Genomic DNA, 16,347 nt, shown 5'->3' with positions numbered 1-16,347 from the left:
CTAAGACCCTCCTCCTGGCTCTGATTGGTTGTTTTTGGGCATTTCTAAAGACGGCAGATGTTGCCAATTAATTTTTTTCACAGATTATCTCTTATCACTCTGACAGTTTCAATAAATGTATAAGACACACATATATATAAAAAAGTGACATACTGCAGCTTTAAGAAAAAGTTTCCATGTGTGAATATCATTATTTTCTCTAATTGTCTTCCACCACAAAAAGGAGGAGGAAGAAGCTGCTCATCCTCCCAACAGTGGCTCTGTCACCGTTTTCACCCCCGTCGTCCTCAGAACAGAAAAAAATTCGTTCAGTTTTCCCCCCTCGGTTTATCTTTCTTCGCATATTTGTGAATTTGCATGTTTGCTTCTTGCTCTTTTCTGCTGCTGTATGTATTTTGTAGATAAAAGTTCAGCAGTGCAGTTAAGAGAAATTAGTTGGGTAAACAGTGGTAAATGTCAATGATAAAGTTCTGTTGAAGCTCATCTGATTAGCGGGGCTACGCAGGTGTCTTATCTTGCCTGTGCAACAGAGGGTAAAATGGAAATGATTGCGTGGTCCTGAGCAGCAGATGCCTATCCCAGAAAAGTCTATCTGCCGGCGAGCCGAGCCGAGCCTGCCGGACTCTGGGGACCCAGGGGTTCTGCGAGGAAGATCACGGAGAGGGGGAAGATGAGACGGAGAGAAGAAGGCGCCGTCGGGTCGCGCTTGTTGCCAGATTGAGGCCCTTTATCAGGCGGCGTTAGAAATGACAAGAGCGGTCATTAATGAGAAACGCCGGGTAGGCGGCATGAAAGCGGGAAAACAAATCAGAGGTGGCAATTTCTGGGAAAATCAGACAATTTCTCGAAGCTGCGTCTACAACTATGTGGATAAACAATGTTCACTGTGCTCTGGACTTTAGGTAGGACCTATAGGACCCAGGGCCCCAAGGTTTGGGCCGTCCCAAAGATGTAACAGTGGTAAATGTACTCAAACGCTGCTCTTATGTTAAAGTTAAATTTATTTGTACATTTCAGCAACAAGTGCTTCATAAAAACATCTGGACAATGTGGCTGATATAAGCTTTTCATATCAGTCCATATCAGTCATTTTTAATATTGATAATCAATGATTTGTTTTTTGTTTTAAACATTTGAAATATTACCAAACTGCTGGCGTGACATTCCCTGTTTTATCCAGTTTTCACTCCATGCCGTTGCTCTTTTATTTTCATTCAGTTACAAGGCACGGTGCTGAAACTTCAACTGCTGCTGCGTAATTACTCAACAAGTTGTTGCTAGGTAACCAAAGAGCGAGTGAGTTGCTAGGTAACCAAAGAGCGAGTGAATTTGTCGATGCCACCAACCTAGCTTAGCTCGCTCTGAGAGGTTGTGCTATTAAGCCTTTCCTCTGCCTACATCTCCCAGAATGCCTTGCAGTTCTGGATTAGGGTTCAGTGAATATTCTATACATTGAATATTGAATAACCTATCAGAGGTATTTTCTATTGAAATTGATCGCCTGTCTATCCTGATATCATTGATTTATTGTCCAGCTCTACAATAAACATTACATTTTGTCAAATGACATCATCAAATTTATCAATGTATATGTTGACATTAGTCCTGTGTGTCATCTGCGTAGTCATGGTAACTAATCTTATTTCTTGTCGAAACCTGAGCTAGAGGGATCATATAGATATAAAAAGGAGGAGTCCCAGGTTTAAGCTTTGGGATACAAAAATGTACTCCGGTAAAAGTAAACAATTTACTTCAGTAAAAGAAAATACTTTTATTCAAGCAGTAATGTATTTTTCTTTGTAGAAACTGGTGAGTTTTGAATGTTTTTTTGTTTTGTTTTTTAGCTGATTAGGCTTGTGGAGAGGCAGCAGGGACTGAAATGGGAATCAGCGTCAGGATTTGTCATTCAGCTGAGGCTAAACCCCACCTATTAGCGCCGGGTCGGAGCAGCACAGAGATAAAGATTTCCTGTTGTGTGGTGTCAAAAAATCAATAGCTCCGTCGCGATGAGCTCATTTGATATCAACAATAGTCTTTTTAAAAGTCAATTAGGCTGCATGGCGAAGAACAGGTTCTGCTGCTTTTCCTAATGTCCAGATTTCCCAGGTCTGCTTTACGGACACCAAGCTGCGCTTCAGTCAGAGGCATTTCTCAGTCTGGGTTAAATCAGTAGTAAAGTTGTAATAATCAACACTTCCTGCAGATTTAAGCATCAGCACCTCTAAAACTCTTACCTCCCATCTTTAGCTGAAACTTGCTTGGAATTTCTCCCGAACTGGTGGAGTTTTTTTCTTTTTTACTTAATAAGCATTTATTATTAATATGACACATCAGTTAAGATAACAGCCCACCTGCAGGTTTAATTAATTTTCCCTCCAAGTTGTGAAGATGGAGCTGTTAATCTGCCACAGGAACAAATTCGTCCGTCATGTTCTTCCCCGTGTGTCCCGGACAGTTTACAGAAGAAATCCACAATGACGGTGTTTACCTGCAGGAGGAACGCTGAGACCATGTCGCATTCACTGACCTCTGAGACAATGTCGCATTCACTGACCTCTGAGACGGCGTTGCATTCACTGACCTCTGAGACGCCGTCGCATTCACTGACCTCTGAGACGGCGTTGCATTCACTGACCTCTGAGACGCCGTCGCATTCACTGTCCTCTGATTCGCCGTCGCATTCACTGACCTCTGGATACGCCGTCGCATTCACTGACCTCTGAGACGCCGTCGCATTCACTGACCTCTGAGACGCCGTCGCATTCACTGACCTCTGAGACGCCGTCGCATTCACTGACCTCTGATTCGCCGTCGTATTCACTGACCTCTGGATACGCCGTCGCATTCACTGACCTCTGATTCGCCGTCGTATTCACTGACCTCTGGATACGCCGTCGCATTCACTGTCCTCTGATTCGCCGTCGCATTCACTGACCTCTGAGACGGTGTTGGATTTGCTGACCTTTGTTCATCCATCCATCTATACTCCTCCATCATCCATCCATCATCCATGCATAAAGTTTTTATTCAGTTTAACGTAAATCGTTACTTTTATCATAAATTTTCTTTAAATTATTTCAAACCTCTGTCAGTATTTGTCCATAAAGTATATTTCCTGTGATCGCTGTGAAACCATCTCCCTGCCCTTCCCGTTCCATCTCATCTCCGTCCGTTCCCGGCCTTGCCGTTCCTTCCCTCCATATCTCAGGACTCTCTCCTGTTTCTGTTCCTTCCCTCTTAATAACTTTGATTTGTCTAATTTCACATTGACAGCGCGCATTAATTAAACCATCAGAAAGCAGCGCTGATCCATGAATCCGGTAAAAACCTCATCCTGGTCCCCGCCACCTTCACCTCGACACCCCCACCTCCTCCCTAATCCCCCATCACCGCCACTCCTCGGTTAATTGCGTTAGTCATTTCATTAATGACGGCTGATTGTTTTATTGTGTTGGCTCGTCAAAGAGGCCTGGACGCCCCAGTGGCTGCCGAAGCGTCCGTATCGATAAGCCTTTGTGTGTGTGTGTGTGTGTGTGTGTGTGTAGCCGCTGACGTGGGTGAGTGTGTGTGATAACGAGCCTTGCGCGTTCAGGAATGGGTCATGTGTGTGTTTTTACCTCACATGCTGAGTGTGGCAGTGAAGGGGAGGTTATGCGGGTCATTAAGAGGGTCTCTGGCTGACGTGGGGGGTAATTAGCAGGGATTAGGATTGTTGGAGGCCTCTGCTACCTCAGTGGACGCTGCTAACCTGTCGGGATTATCCAGCTGCTCTCATTAGTGGAAATGCAGTGATAGCAGCTCCACTGTCTGCATCTGCAGTCACGCTCTTTCCTTATGTTTCTTCATTACACCGTAACCATGGCGATATAATTCACTCAGAACCTCTCCAAGTGATACCACAGAAACACACTCCAGTTGGACTTTTAGTCAACATTTGCTGTACAATTGGCAGTTTTTAATTACTTTTTCTACTCCACACTTACTGAATTTAAGCATTTTTATGTTAAAATGTATTTTTTAGATATTATAAAAATGATGCTGCTGAGCTAGTAAGTAGCTATACTGTAAAAACAAAAAATAACTTTTTTCAACCAGAGCCAGGTTGGTTTTGAAAGCCTTACTTCTTCTTTAATTATTTAAATAATGGTTTAAAAAGCTCCAGTGATCCAGAAATCTTCCCTGAAAGGTCACGGCGGGAGCAGACTGGTGTCAGACTGTTTCTAGGTTAATATCTGAGTTTCTTTACTGAGGTCAGATCCTCATGAAGTTTCACAATGAGGGTCAGAGGCGCCACTCAGCCCGATAAGCGTCCCATGTGGCAAGGATTGGCCAATGGCAGGAAGGCGGACTGGACATTGATGGAGTGCGGAGATAAGCGGGGTCAGCGTGTCCGACCGCGGCCCGGTCAGACGATAGCAGACGGGACAGAGGCCGGACTTTTGGACGCGTTCATCCCGGTCCGGTTTGAGTCGAGCTCAGAGTTTCCTTCTGAAACGCGCTGATCCTGATAACGCAGATAACATCAGCTCCATAAAATACAATCGCGCCGGCACCTGTGTCACTGCGAGTCAGGAGGAACAAACCACTTCCTGAGCGATTTTCACCACAAAAGTGTTTCCGACAGAAACAGCAACATGTTCAGTTTCTCTCTGACTTTCAGGGCTGTTTTATTAACTTAACGTCTTCTTCTTTCCTGTTCCCTCAGTAACCCCCCCACTGCCTCCCGAACCCCCCCGGGGGGCTGTGGGAAAGCCATTTTATCAGCGTCTGTCCGTTGTTCTCTGCTGGGGATAGATACAGAGAAGATAGATGAGTGTTTTGACATGGAGAGTGTTAGACAAACACTCTTATCTGGCCCGCCACTTTAGACCGACCCCCCCTGAAACAGCAGAGGCGAGATGAGGAGGAGGAGAAGTGGGGGGGGCGGGTTGGTTTCTGTTTTGATCAGATGAAGAGGTCAGGTCCAGAGGCTGCTCAAGTAATCTGTTAATCCCATCCAAACGCTTCCTTCATTTATCCTCAGATTTTTATGATTTGGTAGAAAGGGTGAGCGACTTAAAGCCAAATAAAAAATTTTTTATTACGTTTGTTGAAACTGTCATGACAATTTACTATGAGACTGAATTTCTTCTGCCTTCTCACAGTTAGATAGAAATAACCAGTCAGAGCCAGGAGGCGGGTCTTAGCGCTGTCAATCACCCGTTTCCCTTCCCATTGCTCATTGCTGCGCTACAGCTAGCATAGTCTGTTGTGAATGCTCAAGCAAGTTGGTTTAGCCCCAATGATGGAGGATAAACAGTTTTCCTGTAACCAACAGTTACAGTTGAACATTTAGCAGCGAGTACATGAGGATGATTGACAGCATACATAACTTGAATCAGATGAAACTAAAAATAAAAAGTTTTTTTTATTATTTTAAATACAAGTGTATATATAATTTACAGTTTTGCTAAATTACTGATCAGAATATGTTGTTCTTTTACTAAATGGCTTTTTTTTTAGTCTGTGTACTCCAGTTAATGATTAATCGATTAACTGTGTGTGTGTTTACTGGATGGAAAGGTTAAAAATGACCTAAATAAATAGATAATTAAAGTTGTCTATGATTCTTTTTCCCAAACTCCAAACTCGGGCCCTGGGTTGAGTCTGGATGGATGGGTCCGCCGGGCCCACCGGCTCTATCTGGGCTGCAGCAGGCTGCGACCGCAGCCTTCACCGCCATTCGTCTGCGCTTATCTTTTCACTTTGAGGAAGTGGACGGGAAGTTTCTCCCCCCCGTTTGAGCCGGTGGGACAGAAAGAGCAGGCCTGGCTGGGGTCAGACGCCCCCTGCTGGCAGAACCACGGCAGTGCCGCCTTAAGGGGGTTGGAAGAGGATTAGGGCCGCAGAAAATAATTAAAAAATGATTCTGGATTTAATATCAGAATCCAGTTTGTAAACTCAGAATTCTTAATATTCTCCAACAATTCAGACTTTTATTCCCTTTAAGTTTTGACATGTTTTCTCAGAGTTTATATATTGCAATTATAACTTTTTCTCCAAATTCTGACTTTAAAATGAGATTTTTTTTTCCGAACATTTTGACTTTTTAAACTTTTTTTTTCTCAGAACTTTGTCTTTAAGCTCAGAATCCTGGCTTTAATATTATAACTAACTTTTTCTCAAAATTTTGACTTTAGTCTCAGATTTATGACCCTTTTTTCTCAAAATCTGAATTGTTAAATTGTTTTTGAGCCATCAGGTAATATGGTCTTATAATTCAAAGTTAGCAAGTAAATTTGGGACAGGCTTCCAGCAACATGTGATTATTTTCATATACTGAGAACATAATTTACATACACATCAGAATATTTGTTTTTTTACTTGGATTTTGACATAGATAGACAGAGTATTAATTAAGAGGAAAACAAGCCAGTTTCTGAGGAAACAAAGTAACAACTTAGAGCTTAAAGTCTGAATGGCGACCCTAATCATCTTCTAGTTCGGCTGCGGCTGAGTTTTTTCCATCCGGGTCATTAAAAGTTAAACTCCCTCCATTGAACCGAGATGTTAAACTGATGTCATCCTCTCCTGTTCTTCGCAGATGAGCTGCAGATGAGCGATGAAGATGGTGGCAGCAGCGTGGTGGCGGTCAGAGACCTGCAGCCCGACACCGTCTGGGGCCCGGTGCCAGGAATCCTCCAATCAGACGGCAGCACAGAGGTAAGAGCTGCTTCTGCCGAGTGAATCCAACACGCTGCGATTTACACATGAACTCCAGCTGCTGGTCCAGATGTGCATCACAGAAGCTGTTTCTGAACAGCTGCAGCTTAAGAAACGTTAGGACACCCCATTAAATACTAAATTATTTCCAAATTATGATTTATCCGTCTCTGAAACAGCTAACATAAACCTTGTCTTAAAAAAAATATAGCAACTGAAATGTGCTTTCTGAGAAAAAATGATCATATCTGAACCCCTAACTCAGGCGATGACAAAATAAAAATATGAGAATAAAGTCATAATAATATGAGAGATAAGTGTAATGATGCAAGAATTAAGTCTTAATATTACCAGATTAAAGTCAAAATATAAAAATAAGTGACAGGATAACACGAATAAACATGAACATTAAGTCAGAATATTAAGAGAATAAAATCGTACCACAGTAAGTCAGAATAATACAATATAAAGTTGAAAAAATACGGGACAAAAAGTTGTAATGACACAAGAATAAAGCCATAGTTTTTCAAGAATAAAGTTGTAACAAGATTATTCATGCATTATCACAACTTTATTCTGGTAAGATTAAGACTATTGTAGTTTCACTACCACATTATTCTCCTCTCATTGCAACTTTTTGCATATTTTGGACTTTGTTGTATTCCAACTTTTTAAATGTATTATTGCAACTTTATTCTTGCAATAAATATACAAGTTTATTCTCGTACATTATTAGTATTTTTATTATTATTATTATTATTACTAATGTAATATTTCAACTTACAGTCGTACGACTTTATTCTGATAATATTACGACTTTTTCTCTTAATATTTGGACTTTTTTCTTGTATTACTTCGTCTCTAGAGTCCATTTGCTCTGTAAAACATCTGCGTGCAGCATCTTCCATCTGTGCAGACCTTCTGCTGGTGAGGTCAGAGGTCAGCAGTGAGACAGTGAATGTAAACATCGGTATCATGTCAGCGTGTGAGAGCGTTGGAAATGAAAACAAGCCGGGCGTTTGTGTGCGATCCTTGGGAAGAGCGTGTGGGACCGGATGGAGCGCTATCAGAACCTGACTCCGTGCATCATGTGGCGTCCATCTAATCATGTGATACTGATGCCGGGTGAGGCTTCCTGGACCGATGCACAAACACCGCTTCGTTCCTCCCCAGATTCTTCCCGGTGATCCCGCTCTCTTTCCTTTCGGCTCGGTTTTAAATCTGACCGGGAAGTCCAGATCCCGACCCGTCCAGAACCAGGCTGATGTTATCCCGGCCCTCCTCCCGTTGCAGCCTCCTCCCCAGACGTCCGCCTGTCTTTTATCTCCTCATGGCGCCATCCTCCTGGACAACAAACCCCAGTGATTGATTCCTGCTTGATAGGCTCTCATTTCTAAGATTTCATTTATTATCAGTGCGCCTCTGAGTGTACAGATAGATCAGTGTGTGTGTGTGTGTGTGTGTGTGTGTGAGTTTCTAACCCATCAACTTTCATTCTTCCCTTCCTCTCCTCCTCTTTCTGTCTGTTCAAGCGTTTTTATTCACATGGAAAGCGTCCCATCCTGACTGTTAAAAACCATTTTCGCTCTCCCTTCGGTATCTGCAGGAGATAGTGGCTGTAATCTCACATTCCTCCTGTGTTTCTCCCCCCTGTCACTCCAGGTCCGCCCCGTCCCCTCCCTCTGGGGTCAGCAGGGGTCAGGGCCTTCTCATCCCGAACGCTCCGTGTGTTTTGGGATGAGCCATCTCTTCAATTCCTTAATTGGAGCCATAAGAGCACATTTATTTTTATTTTTTTGAACCCCAAAACTGCAGCTGATGTAAATAATCTCACAAAATATGATGGCACAGCCTCTTTAAAGGGGATCTATTGTGCAAAATTCACATTTTGAATGTTTTTACGCTTCCATTTGGATCTAAACTGCTTTAAAAAAAAAAAAAATGGCCCAAGCACTTAGAAAATGGCAATAACTTAACTTTCTTTGGTGTCTGGAAATGGAGCCATTTAAAAAACCTGGTCACATTCAACAGGCAGTGCGCCGTTACCTAGCAACCACAACAGAGTTCCGCCTATTACCCAGCAACCCATGCTGCGCTCCATTACAATTAGTCAGCTGGTTTTACAGCTGCACAACAGCTGCTGGAAAAGACGAGTGTTTTGTTGTTGACTTGCCATCCAGAAACCACTTGCTGCATTCTTGTTGGTGGCGCAGCAGGTTCCACTTATGCTTTTCAAAGATGTACAGTTGTATAATTGCGCATCTGTCTGCAGCCATTTTCATGTGCGAGTGTAAACGTTGAGTTTGGAGTCGTGTCCCCCAGCAGCTTATTTGGATTTAAAGTGACAAGAAGCCCTTAACAAGTTAAAATGTCCTTATCTGAGAATAATTTTGTGCAAAAAAAATGTAACAAACATGTTTTGTAAAGGCCACAGGCCCATCATAATCTGTTCTAAGATAATGTGTGTAATGTTCTCACATTTGGCGGTGAGATTTTACAGATCAACTCCAATTCCTTCAAATGAGGGAGCTTCTCTATCTGTTGCTAACTCAAGGAAGACCATCTCAGCTGTGAGCCAGTGGAAGGACTTTAGAACTGAGCGATGTGCTCTATCTTCCTGGTTTTAGTCAGAACACCAGCAGCAGCGTTCTGGATCAGCAGCAGCTGGAGGATTGATTTTGCAGTAATCAATGCGACTAAAGATAAACGCATGGTTGAGTTTATCTAGATCTTGCTGAGACATTAGTCCTCTAATCCTAGAAATGGATTTGGAGGTATGGTGTGAATTCAGCTCTAATGTGGGTGGAAGCCTGCCACCTGTAACCTCCGACGTTCTGCCTCACCAGGCCGTCCCGGTCCTCCTTCCCCGCTGCTGCGGCTTGCTGTGAGGCTTGTTATCTCCCCTTGATCCCAGCAGACCCTCACAGAGCGTTGATGGTCGATTTGGACCAATGAGGAGTTGCCTTTTGATTGTGTGTTGGCGGCAGATGAGATCCGGCCGCCGCTCTCTCTCTGTCAGATCTCCTTCATTAGATTAGCTCTGTGTTAACTGGCCTGTGTCATATGGAAATCCTGCCATTTGCATCTCTTGAGAAAGAGGCGTAAAACCATTTATCTATTTAAATATATTCTGGCTGATATGGCTGTTGGACTTTAGAACAGGGTATAATGATGTTTACTGATGGACTGATCAGCTGGCTGCTGATTCCTCCTGGTTTTTGGTTCAGTGAACCGCCAGGTCCTCGTCAGCGAGCCTCCCATGGCAACCCGGCGTCAAGCAGCTGCTCCTCCGATTGGATCGCTTGCAACAAATCTGATATTATATCTGCTCTCTCTCTGATTGGATCCCGCTGTAATTAACTGATATTGCGGCTGCGCGTGATTGGCCTGAAGTTTGAGGATCGTTTGAAATTTTGAGCTTAGATGAAAGACGTTCTTGAAAGTGGGGGGATTGTCTAATCTGGAGTTTGTTGCATCTGTCGGACTGATGTCCAGGCTGACAAAAGGAGCAACATCTCTGCATTGTTCTGCAGCCGGCAGCTCACCCCACCCCTATCCTGTCTTTCGTGGAAAGGCAGCCTGAAGGCTCGATCCTAGAAGGAGCGGAGTAGTGGAGTTCAAAGCGTTATCACGCACCGAACGTCTTTTCATCATGTTTTAGAAACAAGCGTTCGCACTAATCCCCCAATAATCTCTCCAGGAGAACTGGGGCGATAAGGCGCGCCACCCACGGCTTTTCAAACACTTTTTGGTTAGTCTCTTCTCCTCGTCGATTCCTCCACTTCCCCCTCCCCGGAAGGACGAGTGAAGGTGATCGTCGTCTCCTCCTCCTCTTCTTTCCTCACCGACTCCGAGTCGGTTTGTTTACATCCTGATCCTGATCTTTCGAGTTTATCTGGCCTCATCAACAGTGTTTCTCTGCCTCTCTGTTTCCCTCGTTCCTCCGCCCATCAAATTAGAATGTTAATTAAAACGGTGCTCCTTCAGAAGATGACAAATCGATGATTACGGTGAGCGCTGAAGCACCTTCTGCGATGCCCCCCAGAAGAACGTCAAACACGAGGGACATTAAAGGGATCTGGAGTGCTGGAGAAAGACTTTGTAGTGAAACTGTGAGGGGAAAAAACATGTTCTAGGGTTTTTTTGTGTTGGAAAGTAACCAAAGAAGCTTCTAAAATCATTTCAGTGTCGAAAACACTCAACAGATTCAACAGTGACATTGATATCCCAAAGCTGATCTGGTTCATTGAGAAGTTTTGGCAGCTTTCTGTCGGTTGGAAAGACGTCAGAAATGTTTTTAGAGAAGCAACTCAATCTGGGAAGGGATGGAAGGTTATTTTTCAATATTAATGAAACAATTAATTGAATTAATTGTGATTGATCAATTATTGAAATGATTTTCAACTAACAAAGCAATCGATTAATCGGAGTATACAGAGTTAAGAAAAAAGTCAATTTGCTGAAAGAACAGCAGACTCAGCAGTAAAACTGTACAAACGTGTCACAATTAATCATTAATCAATTAATCAATTAATCACATGATAAATTAAAATGAGCTCAGCTATTTCCATTCTCATGATTAATAATTTTTTAAAGGCAATTTGTTTATAGCTACTTAATGTAAAATGTACTGGAGTAAAAGTTGAAATTACTCATTATTAAATCTATTTAAGTACATCTACACTGCAAAAACACAACGTCTTACCAAGTCCAGTTAATAAAGAATAGTTTTTCAGCAAGAAATATGAGTTTGCTTTAAGTCAATAATTACTTAATATTGATATTTTTAAAAAGTACCAGATCCAATGAGAGGTTATTTTTATCTATTTATTTCCTTATTTAACCCCGTTGAGATCTAGATCTCATTTTCAAGAGGGAACAACAAAAGTTTCTTTCCCACGCTCTAAGTGAAATAATCTGCCAGTGAAATTAGTACTTTCTCATTAAAGTGTATAATATTAAAAATTATTTTCTTAAATGAGCTTGCTGAAAGGTAACTTGTAAGTTAGTTTTGTCTTTTAAAGTGTATTAAGTTATTTACACTAGAAACTGGACCAGAAATACTTGGTAAGATTTTGTGTTTTGATGGTTCAGCCCACCAGTCCAGAGAAGTTGATCTTCCTGATAGAAACAGGAAAAAAAGATAAAACTCTGATCGAGTGAAAACCGGGAGAGGAGAAGAAGGTTCATTAACAGAAGCCAAACCTGGCAGAGGAAAAGAAAAATGTGATCGGAAGAGGAGAAACACAGAAGAGGAGGTGCTCATCACTCAGCTGCAGTGACTGGCTGCTATCTGCATCTGGCTGTCATCTGCAGCAGCTCCTGCAGGGCGGAGGAAGAGGAGGACGACGACGAAGGAGGAGGTGGAAGTAGAGGGAAAACCTCTATCCGTCGTATCTCTGAGCTTCATCTCCGGCAGTTCAGGAGCCCGCTTTCCAAGAGTGCCTCATTTTCAAATCTCTTATCTCAGCCCCCGTTTTAAGTATCGCAGTTTTATACTTTTACATGTCATTTGCATGCAGCTCATCAACCCGGCTCCATCTTTTCTTCTTCTCTGAGGTGCACAGATGTGCAACCGGCGGGGGAATAAAGCTGCTCTAATTCACCCCAAACTGAACTGCCAGGGGAGGTTAGAGCGTAGAAAATGCCACACTGCAAAAACACAAAGTAGTACCAAGTAGTTTAGTCTAGTTTCTGGTGCAAATATCTTAGTACACTTGAAATTAGACAAAAATAATTTACAAGTAACTTTTCAGCGAGATATAGGAGCTTGTTTTAACTCAATAGTTATTTGATATTGCTGAAAAAGTTATAGTTCTATTAGCAGATTATTTCAGTAATAACAAGGATAAATGTCTGCATTGTTAGGGTTTAAGTGAAATAACATGTAAGTAGAACCAGCACACTTTATTCAATATTAAGAAATTATTGATCTAAAATGAGCTGTTATATATTGCTGAAAATTTACTTCCAAGTTAGTTTTCGCTTATTCCAATTGTGCTAAGATATTTCCCTAGAAAGTAGACCAAAAAGACTTGGTGACATTTTGTACAGTGCAAGTTTCCATTTCTGGACTTGCTTTCAAAATAAAAGCTAAACTAAGTTGGATTTTTGTGGCTGCAGCTGCATTGACACGCTGCAAAAACACAAAATTTTACCAAGTATTTTCTAGTTTCTGGTGCAAATATCTCAGTACACTTGAATTAAGACAAAACTAACTTTGAAGTAACTTTTCAGCAAGATATTTGGGCTTCTTTTAACTCAATGGTTATGTAATATTGCTGAAAAAGTACTAGCTACTTCCACTGGCTGATTATTTCACTTTAACAATAATTTTTTTACCATGCTATAAGTGAAATAATCTGCCATTGGAACAAGGATGTTTTCATTAATATTAAGGAATTATTAACTTTAAACAAACTACTATGTCTTGCTGAAAAGGTACTTGTCTTATTTCCAGTATATTAAGATATTCCCACCAGTACCATGGTGTATTAAGGCTTTTATAAATAAAAAACAATGAATAAATTTCCACCAAAAAATTCATAAATGGTTTTTAAATTTACTTGAAAAATAAAAAAGAGTTAGTTTTGTCTTATTTCAAGTATAGTAAAAATATTTGCACAAGAAACTACATAAAAATATTTGGTAATATTTTGTGTTTTTGCAGTACAGAGAGATGCTGTGTGTGTGTGCGTGTGTGTGTGTACCGGAGGTAAAAAGTGTGTTTGTATCGGCGAAGCGGATGAGAGTAGGTTTCTGATGTTTATCTGCCTTCCTTTTCTCCTTTGTGTTTTTGGAGGATTCACACAGTGACCTCTTTGTTTGGGACAGTGAGTGCAGCCCTCCAACCCGCCGGACTGCGGAGGAAAGAAAGCCATTTCCTGTAGAGATAGAATAAGAGACATGGAGGGAGAGATGGGATGATGGAATGAGAGTTGGAGAGAGGAAGTGAATCAAAGATTAAGAAAGAAAAGAGATGCATGAAGAAGAGGAAGGCCATGAAAGAGGAGAAGGGAGGAAGAGGATGAGCTGGACGATGGAATGAGTGAATGAATGAAAGATGGTTGAAAAGGTCAGCGGAGTGGCTTATTAAATTCCAACCAGGTCAATTTAATTCAGAAGAGGAGGGGGGGAAAACTCTGCGCTTCTGGAACGAGCTGTGAGAAATTTGAAAACTGGCACAGGTGGATCAGATGTCTTATTTTTCTGACTCTTCATTGACCTGCGTTGCTTCATGTTGTCCCACAGCTTGAAGTGAATAAACCGACCTGAAGCTCAGAATGAAGCAGAGGAGATTGTTTCCATGAGAGTCTGAAGATTTTCTGCTCTTCATGATTCTACAGCTTTTCCACTTGTGTTCTGGCTTTCAGCTCATGATAGTTTTAGGTTGTTTTTCCCACCTGATTCTGTTCGATTGGGGACCAAAGTTGCAACATTTGTTAAATTTTCAGCTGCTGTGGTTCTATTTCACAAACCATCCAAACTCTTTGAAAAACCTGTTCCCCTCCTCGCCTGTGGGGGCGCTGCACCAAGAACCACAGAAGGAAACAACACGAAAACCTCTGAAAAAGACACTGAGCGCAATGTCCAGAAATGATGTGGCGTCAGATTTTAGCCTTCGTAAGATTTCTCTTGTCAAAAGAAGGCAAGCATTTGCTGCTAAGCTAACGTGTTTGTTTTGGTTGTATTTACCCAGAATCCCCTGCTCTGTAGTTTGCTTCCTGCTAGACCACTTTGAACCAGAGAGGAGTTAATTTCAACCGAACCGAGACTGAGATTTGTAGGCGGACCAGAATTCCCTTTTTTAATCCGTTCACACCTCCACAACCGAACCAGACTTTCTAGATAAATGAAAGTTTGATTAAAGCGGACTAAACAGGGCTGGTGTGAATTCACTCTTAATCATCTCAATCCATCATTATGACTCTTGAGTGTGATTCAAATGAGAAAACCTGTATTTGTTTTTAAGTTGCACTAAAAAGCAGCCGTGTTTGCTTTACAGACTTCACTGTGTGAGAGTCCAGCTGTCTTCTCATAGATCATTGACCTGCATGTTTTACATGCAGTGACCCGCAGGTCGTCCCGCAGTAAACCATATTAGACGGTTTGCAGCAGTGAGACAGATGTGTTCGGTGATTTGCATAAACAAACATCTCTTATTTCCCACTGCAGCCGTTGACAGCTGCTAGCGAGAAGTCTTGATCTGCTCGGCCCTCAGAAAGTTCACTGCAAAACACAAAGTCTGACCTCGTATTTCTGGTCTAGTTTCTAGTGCAAATGTCAAATAAGGCAAAATTATCTTAAAAGTAACTGTTTAAATGTCAAAAACGTTCCAAATTTTCCATTTTCTGAGTTTCAAAGTCAAATCCTTTTGACTTTTCTTTTTAGAACATTTCTATGATTAATCTCAAAATTTTAAAAAAATGTTTTTTTTAATGTAAATTTTTGACTTTTGAAACTCAGAAATATCTTTGTTTTTTTTCTAGAAAGTTTTTCAGCAAGAATTTACTCCTTTTTTTCCATCTACCGTGGCAGTAAATACACCTTTGTATTAGTGTAAATATCTTAAAACAAAACTAACTTACAAGTAACTTCAGCAAGAATGTAGTTTTGTTTTAATTATGTTATGTCTTACCACTGATTAAAAACTTCTGGTTCCACTGGCAGATTATTTCCTTCATCAAATGTTTTATTACAAGTGAAATAATCTGCCAGTGGAACTAGAACTTTTTAAATAATATTAAGGAATTATTTTCTCAAAACCAGCTCCTATATCTTGCTGAAAAGTTACTTGTAATTTGTTTTCTTTTATTTCCCGCGTACTGAGATATTTGCACTAGAAACGAGACAAAAACTGTGTTAAAACTTTGTGTTCTTGTAGTGTCTCAGTGCAACTGCAGCCACAAAAATCTGTCAAAGTTTAGCTTTTTTAAGCAAATCCAGAAGTTTTAAACAAGAAAATCACAAAAATCTTACCAAATATTTTTGGTCTAGTTTCCAGTGCAAATATCTTATTTCACTCGAAATAAGAGAAAACTAAGTTCCAAGTAACTTTTTAGCCAAATATTGATCTTGTTTGAAGAAAATACTTACTTAATATTTATGAAATAGGAGATTATTTCACTCACAATAAAACATGTTTCTGATGCTATAAGTGAAGTAATCTGTCAGTGAAGTACAACTTTTTCATCAATATTAAGGAATTATTGACTTAAAATTAGCTCCTACCTTTCCGTAAAGATATTTATAGAAAGATATATATTTTTCAAGTGTACTAAGATATTTGTACTAGAAACCCACAGAAAACACTGTGTTTGAAGAAACATCAATTTTTATGTAAAGAAACATCAATTTTTAGATTCATTATTACACTCATTTAGCATGGAAGCTAAATGAGTGTAAAAATTCCCTTTACATAGCTATCTGGTTTTAGATAGCTATGAGAACATTTTATATATGTTATGACTTTATTACCAGATAATTCAATCTTTCCACCAACACAAAACATTTTTCCATGTTATAACTGAAATAATTTGCCAGTGTAATCAGTACTTTTTCTTCAATATTAAGGAATTACTGACTGAAAACAAGATACCACGTCTTGTATTAAAGTTCTATGGTGTATTAGAGTCATCTGTAGAT

General features: G+C 40.8%; 1 protein-coding gene across 7 annotated transcripts in view; it reads left to right on the top strand.

The window, feature by feature from the left end:
- The window catches only part of zfpm1 (zinc finger protein, FOG family member 1), a 102,678-nt gene that overhangs the window by 70,293 nt on the left and 16,038 nt on the right, over nt 1-16,347 (top strand). For all 7 annotated transcript variants that reach the window (XR_006371412.1, XM_044125828.1, XM_044125830.1 and 4 more), the window contains one exon: nt 6,584-6,702. Coding sequence is in view for 6 of the 7 variants with exons in the window: in XM_044125828.1 (XP_043981763.1) it covers nt 6,584-6,702 (119 nt within the window). In the remaining variant the exon portion in view is untranslated. The remainder of the gene's footprint in view (nt 1-6,583; nt 6,703-16,347) is intronic.

The sequence above is a fragment of the Gambusia affinis genome, linkage group LG08 (assembly GCF_019740435.1).
Source record: "Gambusia affinis linkage group LG08, SWU_Gaff_1.0, whole genome shotgun sequence".
In the NCBI taxonomy this organism is placed as follows: Eukaryota; Metazoa; Chordata; class Actinopteri; order Cyprinodontiformes; family Poeciliidae; genus Gambusia; species Gambusia affinis.
Note: the sequence above shows the minus strand (reverse complement) of the source record. Positions and strands in the feature narration are given on the sequence as shown.